The sequence below is a fragment of the Monodelphis domestica genome, chromosome 2 (genome assembly GCF_027887165.1).
Source record: "Monodelphis domestica isolate mMonDom1 chromosome 2, mMonDom1.pri, whole genome shotgun sequence".
Classification (NCBI taxonomy): Eukaryota; Metazoa; Chordata; class Mammalia; order Didelphimorphia; family Didelphidae; genus Monodelphis; species Monodelphis domestica.
The window spans coordinates 32,200,057-32,216,714 of record NC_077228.1 but is presented as its reverse complement, the minus strand read 5'-3'; the positions used below and the strand labels follow the sequence as shown (position 1 = coordinate 32,216,714).

The 16,658-nt window shown below is 42.9% G+C and overlaps 1 protein-coding gene across 12 annotated transcripts in view; it reads left to right on the top strand.

Moving 5' to 3' along the window:
• The window catches only part of MAST2 (microtubule associated serine/threonine kinase 2), a 190,026-nt gene that overhangs the window by 20,347 nt on the left and 153,021 nt on the right, over nt 1-16,658 (top strand). For 11 of the 12 annotated variants that reach the window (XM_056815210.1, XM_056815224.1, XM_056815213.1 and 8 more), the window contains exons 2-3: nt 11,850-12,015; nt 13,460-13,602. In XM_056815210.1, the coding sequence (XP_056671188.1) occupies nt 11,850-12,015; nt 13,460-13,602 (309 nt within the window). The remainder of the gene's footprint in view (nt 1-11,849; nt 12,016-13,459; nt 13,603-16,658) is intronic. The other variant, XM_056815209.1, reaches the window with a different exon arrangement.

Below are 16,658 nucleotides of genomic sequence, written 5' to 3'. Positions count from 1 at the left end.
TCCTGATTCATAGAAACACCTTGGTAGGAACATTTCTTTGTTTCTCTACATTTAATACAGCATTCTTTAAAATATAAATATTAAAAAAAACCTCATCCATTCAGAAACCTTCTGAATAATTTTTAAGCCATATTTCTCCAGCTAATTTTTGAAGACCCCTTAGAATCACCATTAAATTCTTAGCTTATTAAATTTTCTAAAGGTTGTTAGTCAGATTGAGTCCATCCATCATCTATGTGACAATTAGCAAATGGAAAATGGGAGGAAAAATTGATTATGGGCTTTTACAATATTTTACAATATTTTGTTCAGTAGCCATAGGGGAAAGGTAACAGATTATATCTAATAGTTAAAACACAGTAGATTAAAATGATTCAGTGTAACAGAACAGTATTGAATACATTAATATATGAACTTAAAACACCAAAATTAAATCTTAAACAAAACAATCAGCAAAATACAATAAAATACAGAGATTTTCATAAAAACAATGGAATCTGAAAAGATTTAAAATCTTAACCTCCAGTTTCTCAAAGTTCCTTTTTCTAAAATTCAGATCCCTATTGTCAGCACTGTGGAATCTTCCATAGTGAGGGAAAACATGGATATTAGGAATCTCAAACTGGACAGGCTCAAATGGCAAAGAGTTGCAGGGAGATGAATTTCTCCCCAGAATCTCAGACAAGATGAGTGAAAGGATCAGTGCACTCATGAAAAAAAACATCCTAAAGCTGGAAGCTGTTTGAAATAGGTAATGCACTGCTCTTTTATAGACTACACCATGCTTGTAATCAACTTCCTGTTTGGAAGAGTCTCTTCCTTCTCTTGTCCCCCCCCCTCCCCCAGGTACCCTGCTACATGGAGGTTAATTGTTGCCTAAGGAAAGAACACCCCAGTTTTTTTTTTTTACCATCTGCCCTGATTTCTAGTAGGGGTCAGGGTCTGGTTGGAGGCAGAGTTTAGGAGCAGAGCCACTGGGGGGCCTGAGACTGGGGGCAGATGAGAGATTAAGGGCAAGGGCTGGAGGAAGCAATATCAACAAAGCCAGAGTCAGTAGCAAGGAATGAGGAACAAAGGACTCAGGAAGTTGGGCGAGAGCAGTGGTTTGACTCTTCTTCGCCAAGAGTCCCCTGGCTAAAAGTAGCCCGGCCAGTGGGGAGAGTAACCAACTGGACAAAAAGTAGGAAAAGAAAAACGCAGTAGCTCCAAAGAGAGTTGGAGTTTGAAAGGGTGGATGGGGTGGGCAAAAAGCCTTGGCAGGAAAAATATGACTTAAAAACATTATCTAGGCTTTCTTAAAAAAATTGAGAGTTTCTTATCCCATTTGGTCGCCAGCCATAAAAATTAATTCTCTAATAATAGAAATATATTTATGGAGGTTTATTAAAGATCATTAAAAATCAAGGAATAAAGAAGATACAAAATAAAGACCATGTGCCCATGGCTGATCAGCCAGTTCAAACACCTGCCTTACCACCACCATGCTTAGGACAAGAAGTAAACACTTGGGACCTTCCATGTCCCTGCCTAATATCCCCTATCTACAGGAAGTATATAATGACAGGAAGTCAGTGGGCTCCTGGGAAATGTAGTTCATTTTTAGGGTAACATTTTTAATTATATAATAAACTTGAATAAGCACACCAAGGATGGTCATCTGAGTAGGTGGAAGAGATCTGGGTCTGCTTGGTGGGGATGGTGGTATTGTATTTGATAAGAACTGTCATAACTGCACTAGTAGTTTCAAAATCAAGGGAAAGAAGAATGATTTCTGATAGCAGCATGTCCTGAACATTTTCACATTTCTCTCCAGGCAAGATGGCAGCCTGGATAGTTGCGTTAATGGCAATTGCCTCATCAGGATTGATATTCTTGTCATTGAAGAAATTCTGCAGAAGCTTCTAGATTTTGGGGATCTGAGTGGAACCACCCACCAAGATGATGCTCTGAATCTGTAATTTGGCCCTCTCTTAGGGCCTTTTCCACATTGTCTCGTACGTTACAGAGAAGATCAACATTTAGCTTTTCATTACTAGCATTGGTGAAAGAGGTGTAGAAGATGATACCGTCTTAGGAGTCAGTCTCAGTACTGGCCTGGGTATTGGAAGAGAGGGTGTGCTTAACCTGTTCAAAAATGGTGTGCAGATGGCAGATAGCCTTCTGTTTCTTACTGATGTTCTTCTTGTGCTTTCTCTTGAACTTGGCAATGAAATGGTTGACCATGCCATTGTCAAAGGCTTCCCTACTCAGTGGATGTCCTCAGCTATGGATTTAACTTCAAAGATACCCTCTTCAGTGGTAAGAATGGAGGCATCAAAACTACCACCTCCAAGGCTGGGACTGTGACAATGGCATTTGTGACAGTTTTCCCAAAGTAAGCTTCAGCAATTTCTTCCATCGTGATCATAGAAGATAATTCTTCAGAATAAAAACTTTTTTTGGGGGGCAGTATTCATCATTTATTTACAATTCTAATGGAGATGATATAGTGGCATTGGTTTGGAAGTCAAATAAGAATCTTTAATTCTCAACTCAAAACCATATTCTAGCTAGGAATGCCTTCCTTTTTCAGATTGCCTTCTATCTACTCTGTATATATCTTTGATTTATTATTTTTCCTATTTTCTTCTCCATCAGAAGGTGGGATTCCTTGAGAGTAGGGACTATATATATTTTTTGTCTTTTGTGTGGTCTGGGTGATTCAGGCTTCACCCTCTCAGGTCAGGCTGATTACATTTCTCCTTCTCAGAGTCTTCACACAGTCCAGGGAGTTTGTCTTTTCTTTTTTCTGACATCTGCTCAAGCCCCACTGATAGTGTCACCACCCTCTCCCATTTTCTCTACTCGACCAGTTCAGAGAACTTTAGCAATTGTCCCGTTGTCAAAAACACAATCATGACAAGAACCCAGGGCTTGTTACCCCAAAGAAACAAATAGACACAAGTAGCTATCATTTACATTCGTCTTCAGCTGTGTTTGTAGTTCATACTTCTCCACTTCTTCATGACCTACTCTGGGGTTTTCTTGGCAAAGGTATTGGAGTGGTGTGCCATTTCCTTCTCCAGGTCTTTTAACAGATGAGGAAACTGAAGCCAACAAGGCCGAGTGACTTGCCCTGGGTCACACAGTAAGTGCCCGAGGCTGGATCTGAATTCAGTTGTGCCTGACACTAGGCATGGTATTCTATCCACTGCCCAGAAAAAAAAAAGTGCATCTTAATCATCATGGTAAAAATCATGTTGTTTCATTTAATTCTCACAGCATGGTCACCCTGGGAAGTTGATACTTTCATCTCATTATCCCATTTTACAGATGGGGAACATGGTCTGAGGGAAGTTCAGTGATTTGTCTAGGCACACAGCTAGAAGATGTCTGAGGTAGGATTTGACCTCAGGTCCTCGTTAGTTCAGGCCCAATATTCTTTCATTTATTACCACAATGAGGGGCAGCAAGGTGGAGCAGTAGATAGTGCACTTAATCTGGAGTTAGGAAGACTCAACTTTCTAAGTTCAAATCCAGCCTCAGACACTCACTGTGTGACCCTGGATAAGTCACTTAACACTGTTGGCTTCAGTTCCTCATCTATAAAATGAATTGGAGAATGGAATCACTAACTACTCCACTATCTCTGCCAAGAATACCCCAAATGGGTCACAAAGTGTTGGAGAGGATTGCAATGACTGAACAACAACAAAAACCACAACAACACTATCCCAACGATCATCTATTTGTGACTTCCCAGAACTGAGAAACTGTATAATATCCTAGACAAGTGGTTATCCATTAGTCCCCATTCATATTCTTCCAAAGGCTGGGAACCTCCTCCTTTTGGTGACAGCTCCTACTGGAAGAAGAGTAGGAAGTCCACTTCTATCAGTGTTTATCCATTTTAATTCAACCCCAGTGCAATCAGCATAACAGAGCAGAACCCTTTTATTTAACCAAAGAGATCTAATCACTCTCCAGACTGCTCTGGAGAAAGTAGTGTCAACATGGAAATCTAGAGATCCCCAGTTTATTTAGTTTGAGGGTATAAACCCCAGGTTTTGACCTTGTCACAGGAGAGGTTTCCCCCTGAGGGAAGGTCCCACTTCACCAGACAAATAGACATCCACTTCAGTTTTGGTGCAGTAGGTAGCGCAGCAGTCTTGGAAGGTCTCGAGTTCGGACCTCGGTAAGGAGGGTGTGATATATAGGGAAAGGCTTCTGGAGACAAAAAGAGCTACTTGACTTCAGATGGGATGCTGTCTCCCACCTGAAGTGAATGTCTATTGTCTGGTGAAGTGGGACCTTCCCTCAGGGGGAAACCCTCTCCTGTGATAAGGTCAAAATCTGGGGTTTATACCCTCAAACTAAATAAACTGGGGATCTCTAGATTTCCATGTTGACAGTAGTGATCCCTTGATGCTTCTTTTCCAGAAATGAGCAGCACCCAGGGCTCATTGTGATCATTTATCTTCTCCATGGTTTTGGGCAGATAAAAGACAAACTAGATTCTCTCCAGTCATGGCTGCACTGAGTTTAGTTTTACTTCACTTTGGTTATTGAAGGGGGACTCTGACAGGACACTCTGGGCCCCTCCCTATAGGGGCCAAGACGCTAATAGATTTGAAGGTTCCAGAAGGGCAAAATATTTATTTTCTTGTCTTGAACCTGCTCTTACAGAGGAGAATCCAGAAGAGGCAGATGGAAGGGGTGCAAAATCTTCCTGATGCACCAGAGTCATGCCTGGGTCTTGATTTCAAATACCACTTCTATCATTGGTTATTTGGGTGACCTTGGAGGGATCACTTCATCTCTTCTGAAGTGCTACAGGCCCAGAATAAAAACTTTTGATCTTTCTTTTGTACTCTACTTAGACTTTAAGTCTTCCTGCATCATTTACCACTGTAAAAGCCAATGCTTCATGTTTGATTGTACAATTGCGTCATCACATCTGATCAAGCAGGGGAATGGCATCAAAGACTGTTGGTGATTCATTGCAACTTGATTCTTTGCAATATTGGCAATTAAATGTTCTGTGTCAGTCAAAGCAGTATAGCTTGGGGTGATTCTCTTTCCTTGGTCATTAGCAGTGATCTCCACTTTCCCATGTTGGAAAAGTTCCAAGAAAAGTGCCAACTGAAGGTCCCTTCTATATGACTGCCAGGGCATTAGAGGTCATAGTTAAACTATGGAACAAGAAGGATTGCTTCTGTGCTGAGTAGGGTCATTTCACTTTTCAAAAAGAGGACTGAGAATAGTCTGTAGACTACAGTTAGTGAGTTTGACTTGGATTCTTGGCAAACTTTTAGAATGTATGGTTAAAAGGACAGTTATTGTTCAGAATCTATGTGACCTCATTTGGTATCTCTTGGCAAAAATACTGGAGTGGTTTGCTGTTTCCTCCTTCAGCTCATTTTACAGATGAGGAAACTGAGACAAACAGGTTTAAGTGACCTGCTCAGGGTCACATAGCTAGTCAGTTTCCAAGAGCTGCTTTGAACTCAGGAAATGAGTCTTCTTGATTCCTGGCCTGACACTCTATCTACTGTACTACTGCTCCAAAAGGATGGTTAATGAACATCTAGAAACAGAGCATTCATCACAAAGGGATTGTATGGCTTCACCAAAAATAGATCATGGCAATCTTACCTCATTTCCTCTTTGGAAAGAATTACTAGATTGGCATGATAGTAGATTTCTGTAGACATAACTTGTCCAGATTTAATTTTAATGTTGAATTTATTTAGTTTTCATCTTTGTTTTTCTGTATTTTATTTTAGTATTTATTGAAAAGTTTTATGGCTGACTTTTATTTTTTATGCCCAGCCCTCCAACCAATCCAACATTGACTCTTTCATAGCAAAGACAATTTATTGGTCAAAACAGACCAAGTGATTGTGTCCAAGACTGAATGGCAGATCTTCCCCAATCTCCCACCTTTCTCCCAAGTGAAGGAAGGTTCTCTGGGACCAAAACTGATCATTGCAGTTAATCAGAGTACTTAGCTGCCTTTGAAGTGATGTTGTCATTAACATAATACTAATCTAGGTTTTAGCAACTCTCCTAATCAAATGTCCTTGCTGTTGAAGAAAAGATGGAGACATATAAACTGGATAAAATTCCAGTGAAGATCCTTGGGAATGAGTGGGGCTGAATGGCTAGACCTGGAGAGAGGAGTCTTTATGATTCCACATCTGTTTAGAAGGTCTTCAGAGGAGTGCCCCATGTTTCTTTTTTGACTGTCCTTTTTAACATTTTTGATCATTGATTTAGATAAAGGTATCATTGAGATATTGATTGTTTTGTTTGATTTGTTTTATTGGGTTTCTGTTTTTTTGTCACTTGCATTTCTTTTTTTCCTTTTTAAAATTAAGATATTTTATTTTCCCAATTACATGTGAAATCGAGGGGTTGTTTATTTCAAATCGAGGGGATAAGTTTTTCAGAATAGAGAGGAAAAGAGAGGAGACCCCCCTTCTCAAAGTGGGGTTCATGGGAGACAGCCGATGTTTAAGGTTGGCTCAGAGAGAGGAGAAGGGGTTTGAAGATTTCTCCCCTTCTGCTTTCCCTCCTTAGCTAAGGCTGCTTTCCTAGATTCTTCTGTCCCTCTCGTCCCCCCTCCACTACTGGAGACCAAAGAGTCTTCCCTTGATCTGTTCACTCACACTTGATTCACAGCTTGGGGAAAAGATAACTATTTTAATGTCAACTCAATCAGGATAATACAAAGGAATAACTAGCAGGGAGAGAATGGGAGAGGAAAGTGAGGAAAAGGGGGCCCTTTTTCCCTCCCTCCACAAGTTTGGGGGGAACTTAGGCCTTGGCAGCCTGAGCCCCCTGAGAGAAAGTCAGGTTGACTCACCCTGGGTTTGGCCCCTTGACCACAGTGACTCAGGGCAACAGGAGCTGAAGTAAAGTCAGACAGAGATTTAAAATGTCTTTCTCAGGTTTCCTCCTCAGTGAATCTTTTCATTTGGGAAATGTTGGGGGGAAGGATTTCCAGTCAAAGACAGGAAAAAGTGAGTAATCTTCAGGAGAAAGTCTTTTTCAGTCTTCTCTCTTTGGCTTCTCCCGACTGAGAGACCAATTCCTCTACCAGCCAGTCTTCTCCTTCACAAGATTCCAAACTCCTGGGGCCCCTCCCCCATCACAGTGATCAGTTCCACACTCTTCAGCCTGGCACTTTTCTTTAGTGCCAGCCTCTATCACACATATAATAATAATTTTTGATACAGTTTTCAGAATTAAAAGATCCAAAATGCCTCTCCCTCTTCCTTTCTTCCCCTGACTCAGAGATGATGAGCAATCTGATCTGGCCCATACATGTATTATTATACAAAACACACATCCATATTGGTCATTGTTGAAAAAAACACTCATTCAAAACCCAAACCCTCCAAATAAAACTGTAAAAACTGATGTGTCATTTTTGTTTCCAAATATATCCCTGACCCCACCCAGGGACCCTATCCTTTTAGCAAAGATAGTAACTGTGTCTGATGGTGTATATGTAGCATTCCATACCCTTAGTTCCCACCTCTTCAATGAGAGGAGGGAAGCATATTTAAAAAGAAATTTTATTGATGGCTTTTCTTTATATCTCCCAGAGTTTACTCTTATATTCCTCCCCTTCCCAGATAGTCACTCCTTATAATAAAGAATTAGAGTAAAAAAAAAATTCAGCAAAACCAGCCAAAATATTGGGGGAAAATCATTTTATAGGCAATGTTGTATAACCATAGGTCTCCCACCTCTCAAAAGTAGTTGGGGAAGGGGTCTTCTTACATCTCCTTGGGGCCAGACTTGTTCTTTATACTTTTGCAACATTTGGTTTCAATTGTTTTATGAATCTTTCCATTTACTTTGTTGCAGTCATAATATATGTTGCTTCCTATCTCTGCTTACTTCATATTGCATCTTTTCATTAAAACTATGTATTAAATTATATTTCTCATTTGTACAACACACTAAGATTCCATAACTGCACCACTGTTTGTTTAGTCAGTCCCCAATAGACTTAGTTTCCAGTTCTTTGTTAGCACAAAAAGAATTGCTAAAAATATTTTGAGGTACATCAATCCTTTCTTTTTGTCTGTAACTTCTTTGGGGTTTATGTCATCAGGGTCAAAGGATATGAATGTTTTGTCATTTTCTTTGCATAATTACAAATTGCTTTCATGGAAAGCTGTATAATTGACAACTCCATCAACAACGTACTAGCTTGTCAGTCTCTCTACAGTTTGTTTAGCATTGACTATTTCCATCTTTTGTTCTTTTGGCCCCTTTGTTGGCTGTGAAGTGAAACCCTGAATACTCTGATCTGTGTTTCTCTTATTAGTGATTTGTTATATTCTTTCATGTGGTTTGTTGGTCAACAAGCATTTATTAAGCACCTATTTTGTTCCAGACTTTGTGCTCAGTGTTAGGGATACAAGTAAAGGTACTTAGTTCCTGCCTTCAAAGAGCTTGGCCTTCACTGGTTATAATACCACCTCCAACAAGCTAAATACCAGATAAATAGGAGAGAGCCAACAAAGGAAAGATGCTAGCAAGAAGGGGTCAGGGAAAGTTTCTTGTAGAAGGAGGGATTTTAGTGGGGACTTGAAAGAAACCAGGAGTTGGGGATAAAGAAGAGGTTCCAGGTGTGAGGACAGTATTTGTTGTGGGAGAAACACGCCCAAGTTTGTAGTGGAGTCTCCCCCCAAGAATGGGAGACTCAAACTGTTAGAAAAGAATTTTATTTGGAGTAGAGGTTTAAGGTGGTGAAGTAGCCTAATAATTGGTGGAATAGCCTGGGGGCTAATTAGATAGCCTTAGGGCTGATGGATTAGCTTGGTGACTAGTAGAGTAGCCTCTCTGATGGAATAGCAGTTGTAGAGAAGCAGCTTCAGCTCCTTGTGGATCAGGGTTTGCATATTATTGTATTGCATTAGTCTGGGTGCTGGTCATCTCCTGTTCCAGAAAAATCTTCACCTTTCCTGAAAACCCTGGAAGGTGGGTATGGCCAAATGCAGGTGGAGGTGTATTTTGGGGTTTGATGTCATAGAAAATAAGGAGCATGCACAGGTTTGGGGAGATTCTTCTGGAATGCCAGAGCCATTAATGCGCATGTTCCCCCCACTGTCAACATTTTTCAGTGTGGGAGAGTCTTAGCTACCATTCTGGACTGAGAACATGGAAGGTGGGTGGGATATATAGCATGACCCTAACAGCTCAGAACTAAGGTAAATAAAGAACAATATGAATAATTAATAACACCAAAAAGCTGATGCCCAGCAGAGAACATTGTAGATCCAGTACAGGTGACTGATGATAGCAACTGATGGGTAACAGTTGATCAACAATGCAGATTCTGCATTTATACTTGACCAATGTGGAAACTACAGATTTTGCAGTTGATGTTTTTAAAAAAAAATTTTTTTTTTAACCCTTACCTTCTGTCTTGGAGTCAATACTGTGTATTGGCTCCAAGGCAGAAGAGTGGTAAGGGCTAGGCAATGGGGGTCAAATGACTTGCCCAGGATCACACAGCTGGGAAGTGTCTAAGGCCATATTTGAACCTGGGACCTCCCATCTTTAGGCCTGGCTCTCAATCCACTGAGCCACCCAGCTGCCCCAAGTTGATGTTTAACTAGTGCTAACTGGTGAGAAATATAAGATTTCAGTGTATGAGGGTCCTATTCTTATTACTCTCCCTCATTGCCAGCCTTTTTTTTTTGAGAACTGCTCATGTTCTTGGGCTGCTTCTCTATTGGGTAATGGCTTGTTTCTTTTAATTGTCTACATATCATGACCGGCAAGCCTTTGGTAGAGATATCCCCCAATTTGGTTGTTTCTCTTATCATAGATACATAAGTTTTGTTTCTGCACATTTTTTCATGTAATCAAAATGACTAGTTTTTGTCTTTTATAATTGCTTCTTTCTCTTGTTTGGCTATGAACAGCTTTCTTTCCTATTGCTGTGAAAACTTTACTTTGCTGATCTTTGAATTACTGTAGTGTATATATGCTTTTGCCAAGCTGCTTTAGCTGCTCCTCAGAGTCCTCAAAGGTATTTGAGGTTGGGGTAATTTTTCTCTGTTGCTTCAGTCCCCCTAGTTTTTTCCCTTCTTTGTCAGGTGCCAGTCCTTAGCACCTCAGGTCTATTTAAATAATTAACATCAATTGGTTTTTACAAAGATATATTACTTCCTAGCAAACCTAATCCTCAATACCTCAGAGCATACTCTTTGCCTGTATCACCTTGGCCTTTGGGGTGTGGGTTTATAATTTAAACGTTCAATTCCTTTGTCCTTGGCTCCTTCAAATTCATGGCTAGATGTTGTAAGACTGTCAGATGAACCCTCAGTCTCTAGTGTTGCTCTCAAAGGTTAATCCTTGCTTCTAGGGGCATCTGTGCTCCACTGGATACAAAGCCTGGCCTGGACACTGTCTTTCATTTTCCAGGGTCTGTCCCTACAGATCTTTTAAAACTCACCAGCCTAGAGGCTCTACTTCTTTTACAGAAATAGGAAGACCCGATGACCTCTTTCTTGGGGTCATGTAGCCTCAAAGGAGAAGGCCGTAGCTACTTACTCCCTTTCTGTTGGAAGTGAAGGAGGCTAAGTGGCTTTTCTGAATGCTTTTGAGGCCAAAAATCCCCCCCACCCTGGATCAGCTCTTTCTATAGAATGACTGTACAAGCTCCAGTCTTTCAAAAGGTGAGGAGATTTATGGCATCCTGAAATCCATCTCCCCTGCACCAGTATTTGGAGAGGTTGTGTCAGCCAAGTAAACCAATGGACTTTGCCCCTGTGCCACTCATCTATTGCATTAGGTTTCTAAGAATCAACTCCTGGGTTATCAGTTTCCTTTATTTCTGATTCTCCCTCTTCTAGTCTTTCCTCCTTCCCTCCAGGACCAACTAGCTTCACTGCTTTATGTATCAGTGGGTGTTGCTGACCTTTGTTCCCACCTCTTTTTCATAGAGATGTTCTTGAGCTCTTGTTCCTTCAAATCAGTGTTATTTTATCTAGTTCTCTAAAAGATCCCTTTAGTGGTTGGATTGGCAGAGCCTTCTGGGAGGTCTGCTCGGGCATTCCCTGCCGTCCTGGCTCTGGGGCCACACCAGAAACACTTGCGCATTTCCCTTTGAGTCATATTTTGCTGGGCACGAAGGGAGATTCGGATGACCTTGTCAAGTGTGGGGTTCTTTCTCAGCACTCTGGGCCATGGGCAAAGGAAGAAGCATTGGCCTTACTTGGCAGCACTGTTTCCTAGCTGGGTGGATGATGGCTAGCCAGGAGCAGAAGCCCTTTTTAAACAATTGAACATGATAGCATCTACACTGTCTGATAACTGCCTGGTAGGGGGAAGACAGTCTTTGCAGGGAGAAAGATGGGGGTGGGGCAAGCTCTGTACTGAGGACACCTACTAGCACTGGACCTTTGTTTCTCAGCCTTTGTTTCCCCCTTTTTCATAGGGGAATGTCAGAACTTGTACTGATTGCTTCACAGGACTGTCTGTTCATTTTAATGACCAGAACAATCAACAAAGAGATTTTTCTGCCCACAGCCTGTGACCAATGACTTTCCTGGGCCCCAGTCTTTGTTGTTAAGGATAAGGGTCCATTTTTCTGCCTTAGATCTCTCAGTGTCCTGCTCCAGCCAGCACTGCAGTTCCGCCTGCCGGGTTCAGTTCATTCAGCAAGCTCCAGGTTCTGTGCTAGATTGCAGGGTTAAAGTGACAAAGAGGAACCTGGCTCTGGCCTCAGGTGGGCAGACAGGCAGATGGATGGACGGTCAGGGCCCCTGTGGATGTTGATTCTCTCATTCATTCCCTCTAGCTCAGTGCAGAGATAAGACCTTTGGTTATTGTTCCTCCAGCAGGATGTCCTCCCCGGAGGAGCGCCCAGCCCCTTGATCTTCCGGAAGCTCAGCAATCCTGACCTGTTCTCCTCAAGTGGAAAAGCCAAGCTCCATCGGCAGCTGAGTCAGGATGATGGCAAAGTCCGGGGCCGGGGGAGCCTGGCTACGGCCCTGTCGCTGTCAGGTCAGTCTCTGGCCAAGCTGTCAAAGCTGGCACTGGGATCACTGGTACATTTCCTCAAAAGTCTTCTGTCATCTATTTTAAGCCCTTATCTTTTGTGTTAGAATCAATACTGTGTATTAGTTCCAAGACAGAAGATTGGAAAGGGCTAAACAGTGGGGGTGAAGTGACTTACCCAGGGCCATACAACCAGGAAGGATCTGAGGCCAGATTTGCCCTTGACTCTCTGTGTCCTCCCATCTCTGGTCACTAGCTGCCATTTGGATAATTCAAATTCAGATCTTCTGATTCCAAGTGTATTACTCTACCCATTCTGTTGCTTAGCTGCCTTTGAGTGTTTGAATCAGTCTTCACTAACCTCAGCTGCAGCCAGGACTAATAGACTGAAAGCTCCTGGCACCTGGGCCAGGCAAGGACTGCTGCCCGAGCATGTGGTTTCCTGGATGGGGAGGGAGCCCCACTTTGACTTTCTTGGGGTCCTGGAGAGCTCTCTGATCAGGGAAGCCTGAGCATCTAACTCAGCATCCCAGTTCTCACCCCAGCTAGGCAGATGGCCCGAGTCTTGGTTCACTTGTCTGTCATATGGGGGCTGGCTCTAACCAGAGACAAAAATGGGACCATCCCTAGGCTCCGGGAGAGACTCCAGATGCTTCTTGTTCTACAAGGATCCCTTCTGGGCCTACAGGCACTAGCTCCTGCCCTTGGCAATGGAGATACACACAAAGATGTTGTCCCGGATGAAAACTGTCACGAGGCCACTGTGGGTGTCATTGCAACAAGAGCCACCCAGGGGTTCACCCCAGACCAATGCTGTAGGCTTCTGGAGATGGTCAGGAGAGACCTTCTGCTGCAGGGGGCAGCCCCTCCGGCCATTTGGGAGGACCTGTCTGGAGCAGTGTGGTCAGGCCGAGAGAGAAGCTTCTGAAAGGCTCTGGCAGGGAGGCCTGGCACAGGCAGGAACGCAAGGTTCCTGGCACAGAGTGCGATCTAAGAGATACTTCTGCACCAAATGAGGCACTTCCTTGGAAAAGGACTTAGCAGTGGGAGATCCCTTCCAAGGCTTCCTGATTGACTGGAGAGGCCCCTCTGTCTGTCTCCAGTGAATAGCCCAGACCTCTCTTTGAGAGTCATATTTGGGTTGGGTCTGTTTGTGTGCCCATGCCTGGGTGCTCTAGAAGCCTGTGTTGGCTGCCTTTTTGCCCTGAGCTCAGGACAATCTCACCCAAACAAGGTGGTGGGAAGGTTTGCTGAGCCCTCTTCTCTGTGAGGCCATAGGTGCCCAGCTCCCTGTCCCAGACACATCCCTGTTTCCTTCTTGAATGTGGCTCTCATAAGGCTGAAGGCCCTTTGGGGCCATGCCTCCCTGCCCACCAAATGGCCTGAAGCCTGAGTTTATTTAAGATGAGGTCTCCCTTTTATCAGGCTATAATTATTTTCCCCTTTGCAGGCAAGCAGCTGCTGCCCTTATCCAGTGGTGGGCATAGTGGTATGGGACAACCAGCCTGGCAGTCCTCAGGGGAAGCCTCCAACTTGGTCCGAATGAGAAACCAGTCCCTGGGGCAATCGGCCCCATCGTTGACAGCTGGCCTGGTGAGTGTGCCTGAGTTCTCTGTTGTTGTTTTTAGGTTTAATGATTTTGTGGCCCTCCATGGAGTAGAGGCAGCCTCACCTGCACAAGGCCTGGGCTGTTTCTACCCACCACAATTTTAAAGGAACCAGTGAGCCATCTAGGGATGAGCCTTGGGCTACTGCTTGTGGCAGTCCTGGCTGAGGTCAGCCTTCTGGCTTTGGAGACAGGGCCTTGGGGCAGAGGGGTGGGAGGGAGCCAGGCTTTCCTTCTTTTGCTCTTCTGTTGACTTGGAAGACAAACCCTAGCAGCATTGCAGAATCCCTTAATGCCTGGACTCTGCTGCTTTTTAAAAAGCAGATGGATTCAGGATAGAACGAGATACTTTTCAAGTGCTTGCTTAAAGCTCTCTAAATGCTAGCTATTAGCCATAACTTTTCCATACCCTCCCTCTTTGACTCCATACTTGGGGCCCAGGACAACCTGTAGGCTCCTGGCTTGGCAAAAGAACTTCCAGGCATTCCAAGGGAATTCCATGCCTTGCTGGAGGCCGGGAGACAGAGGTGTGAAGGGAGAGCATTTCACACATGGGGGACAGCCAGAAATAAGGCACAGACAGTGAGCTGAGCCTTTGGTGGAGGAACACTTGTGTTACTGTCCATCTTCCTTTGGGGCATGGATTGGACTCCATGCCGCTTCAATCCCTGCCACCTCTCAGATTTGGCGGTTCTGTGAACAGCCATGAGGCCAGTATAAATGGGCCCTCTATGGGGAGGGGAGGCCAATATGAGACTGTGGCAAAGGGGGACAGGGGGAAGCAGTAGGGCATTTTTACCTTGTAATTACTAAGGAGCACCTTGAGTTTGCTGAGCCAGGACCAGGGTGACATGAGCAGATCCCTCCTTTGGAAGATCACTTTGGCAGTTATTAAAGGCTGGATTGAAGTGGGGAGATGCTGGAGGTAGGGGCACTGACCAGGAGATGGTTACAACGGATCAGTGTGAGGTGATGAGGGCCCACCCCAGGGTGTGGAGAGAAGGGGACACCTTGAAAGTAGAGCAAGGTGGAAAGGACCTGATTTTTTTTTTAAACCTTCATTCTTTACTCCACATCCATTACTAAAGAGATGTAAGTTTTAATTATATAAATTATGATCATTAATTCCAACTCAATAGAGATATTCAGTGCTGAATCAAATAATGCAACCATTTAATAAGATTCATTATTTGCACTAATTTGGGACCCACCTGCACTCCAATGGATCTGTGATTTCCTTAGTTTGAGTATTACCTCTGTCTTTTTTTTTTTAATTTTTATTTGGTCACTTCCAAACATTATTCATTGGAAACAAGATAATTTTCTTTTCTTCCTTCCCCTCCCTCCCACCATCTCTCCCATAGCCCATGTGCGATTCCACTGGGTATCACATGTGTTCTTGACTCAAACCCATTTCCATGTTGTTGGTATTTGCATTAGAGTGTTCATTTAGAGTCTCTCCTCAGTCATATCCCCTCAACCCCTGTAGTCAAGCAGGGGACATGACAGAGGAGAGACTCTAAATGAACACTCTAATGCAAATATTATCAACATAGCAATGGGTTCAAATCAAGAAAACATGTAATGCCCAGTGGATTTACGCGTCAGCTATGGGGGGTGGGGATGGGGAAAAGAAAATGATCTATGTCTTTAATGAATAATTGCTTTTCCTTGGTGTTTTTACTCCCACAGTTTATTCCCTGCTTGTGGATAGTGTTTTTTAGATCCCTGCAGATTGTTCAGGGACATTGCATTGTTCCTAATGGAGAAGTCCATCACCTTCGATTGTACCACAGTGTATCAGTCTCTGTGTACAATGTTTTCCTGGTTCTGCTCCTTTCGCTCTGCATCAATTCCTGGAGGTTGTTCCAGTGATTTGTTATGTTTTTAAATATTATTTCTTTTTTTTTCCTGTAAGCTCAATATTTTTTTTAATATTTTATTTGATCATTTCCAAGCATTATTCATTAAAGACATAGATCATTTTCTTTTCCTCCCCCCCACACCCCATAGCCGACGCGTAAATCCACTGGGCATTACATGTTTTCTTGATTTGAACCCATTGCTATGTTGATAATATTTGCATTAGAGTGTTCATTTAGAGTCTCTCCTCTGTCATGTCCCCTCAACCGCTGTAGTCAGGCAGTTGCTTTTCCTCAGTGTTTCCACTCCCATAGTTTATCCTTTGCTTATGAATAGTGTTTTTTTCTCCTAGATCCCTGCAAATTGTTCAGGGACATTACACCGCCACTAATGGAGAAGTCCATTATGTTCGATTGTACCACAGTGTATCAGTCTCTGTGTACAATGTTCTCCTGGTTCTGCTCCTCTCGCTCTGCATCACTTCCTGGAGGTTGTTCCAGTCTCCATGGAATTCCTCCACTTTATTATTCCTTTTAGCACAATAGTATTCCATCACCAACATATACCACAATTTGCTCAGCCATTCCCCAATTGATGGGCATCCCCTCGTTTTCCAGTTTTTGGCCACCACAAAGAGCGCAGCTATGAATATTTTTGTACAAGTCTTTTTGTCCATTATCTCTTTGGGGTACAGATCCAGCAGTGCTATGGCTGGATCAAAGGGTAGATATTCTTTTGTCGCCCTTTGGGCATAGTTCCAAATTGCCCTCCAGAATGGTTGGATCAGTTCACAACTCCACCAGCAATGAATTAATGTCCCTTCTTTGCCACATCCCCTCCAGCATTCATTACTTTCCTTTGCTGTTATGTTAGCCAATCTGCTAGGTGTGAGGTGATACCTCAGAGTTGTTTTGATTTGCATCTCTCTGATTATAAGAGATTTAGAACACTTCTTCATATGCTTATTAATAGTTTTAATTTCTTTATCTGAGAACTGCCTATCCATGTCCCTTGCCCATTTATCAATTGGAGAATGGCTTGATTTTTTGTACAGTTGATTTAGCTCTTTATAAATTTGAGTAATTAAACCTTTGTCAGAGGTTTCTATGAAGATTTTTTCCCATTTTGTTGTTTCCCTTCTGATTTTAGTTACATTGGTTTTGTTTGTACAAAAGCTTTT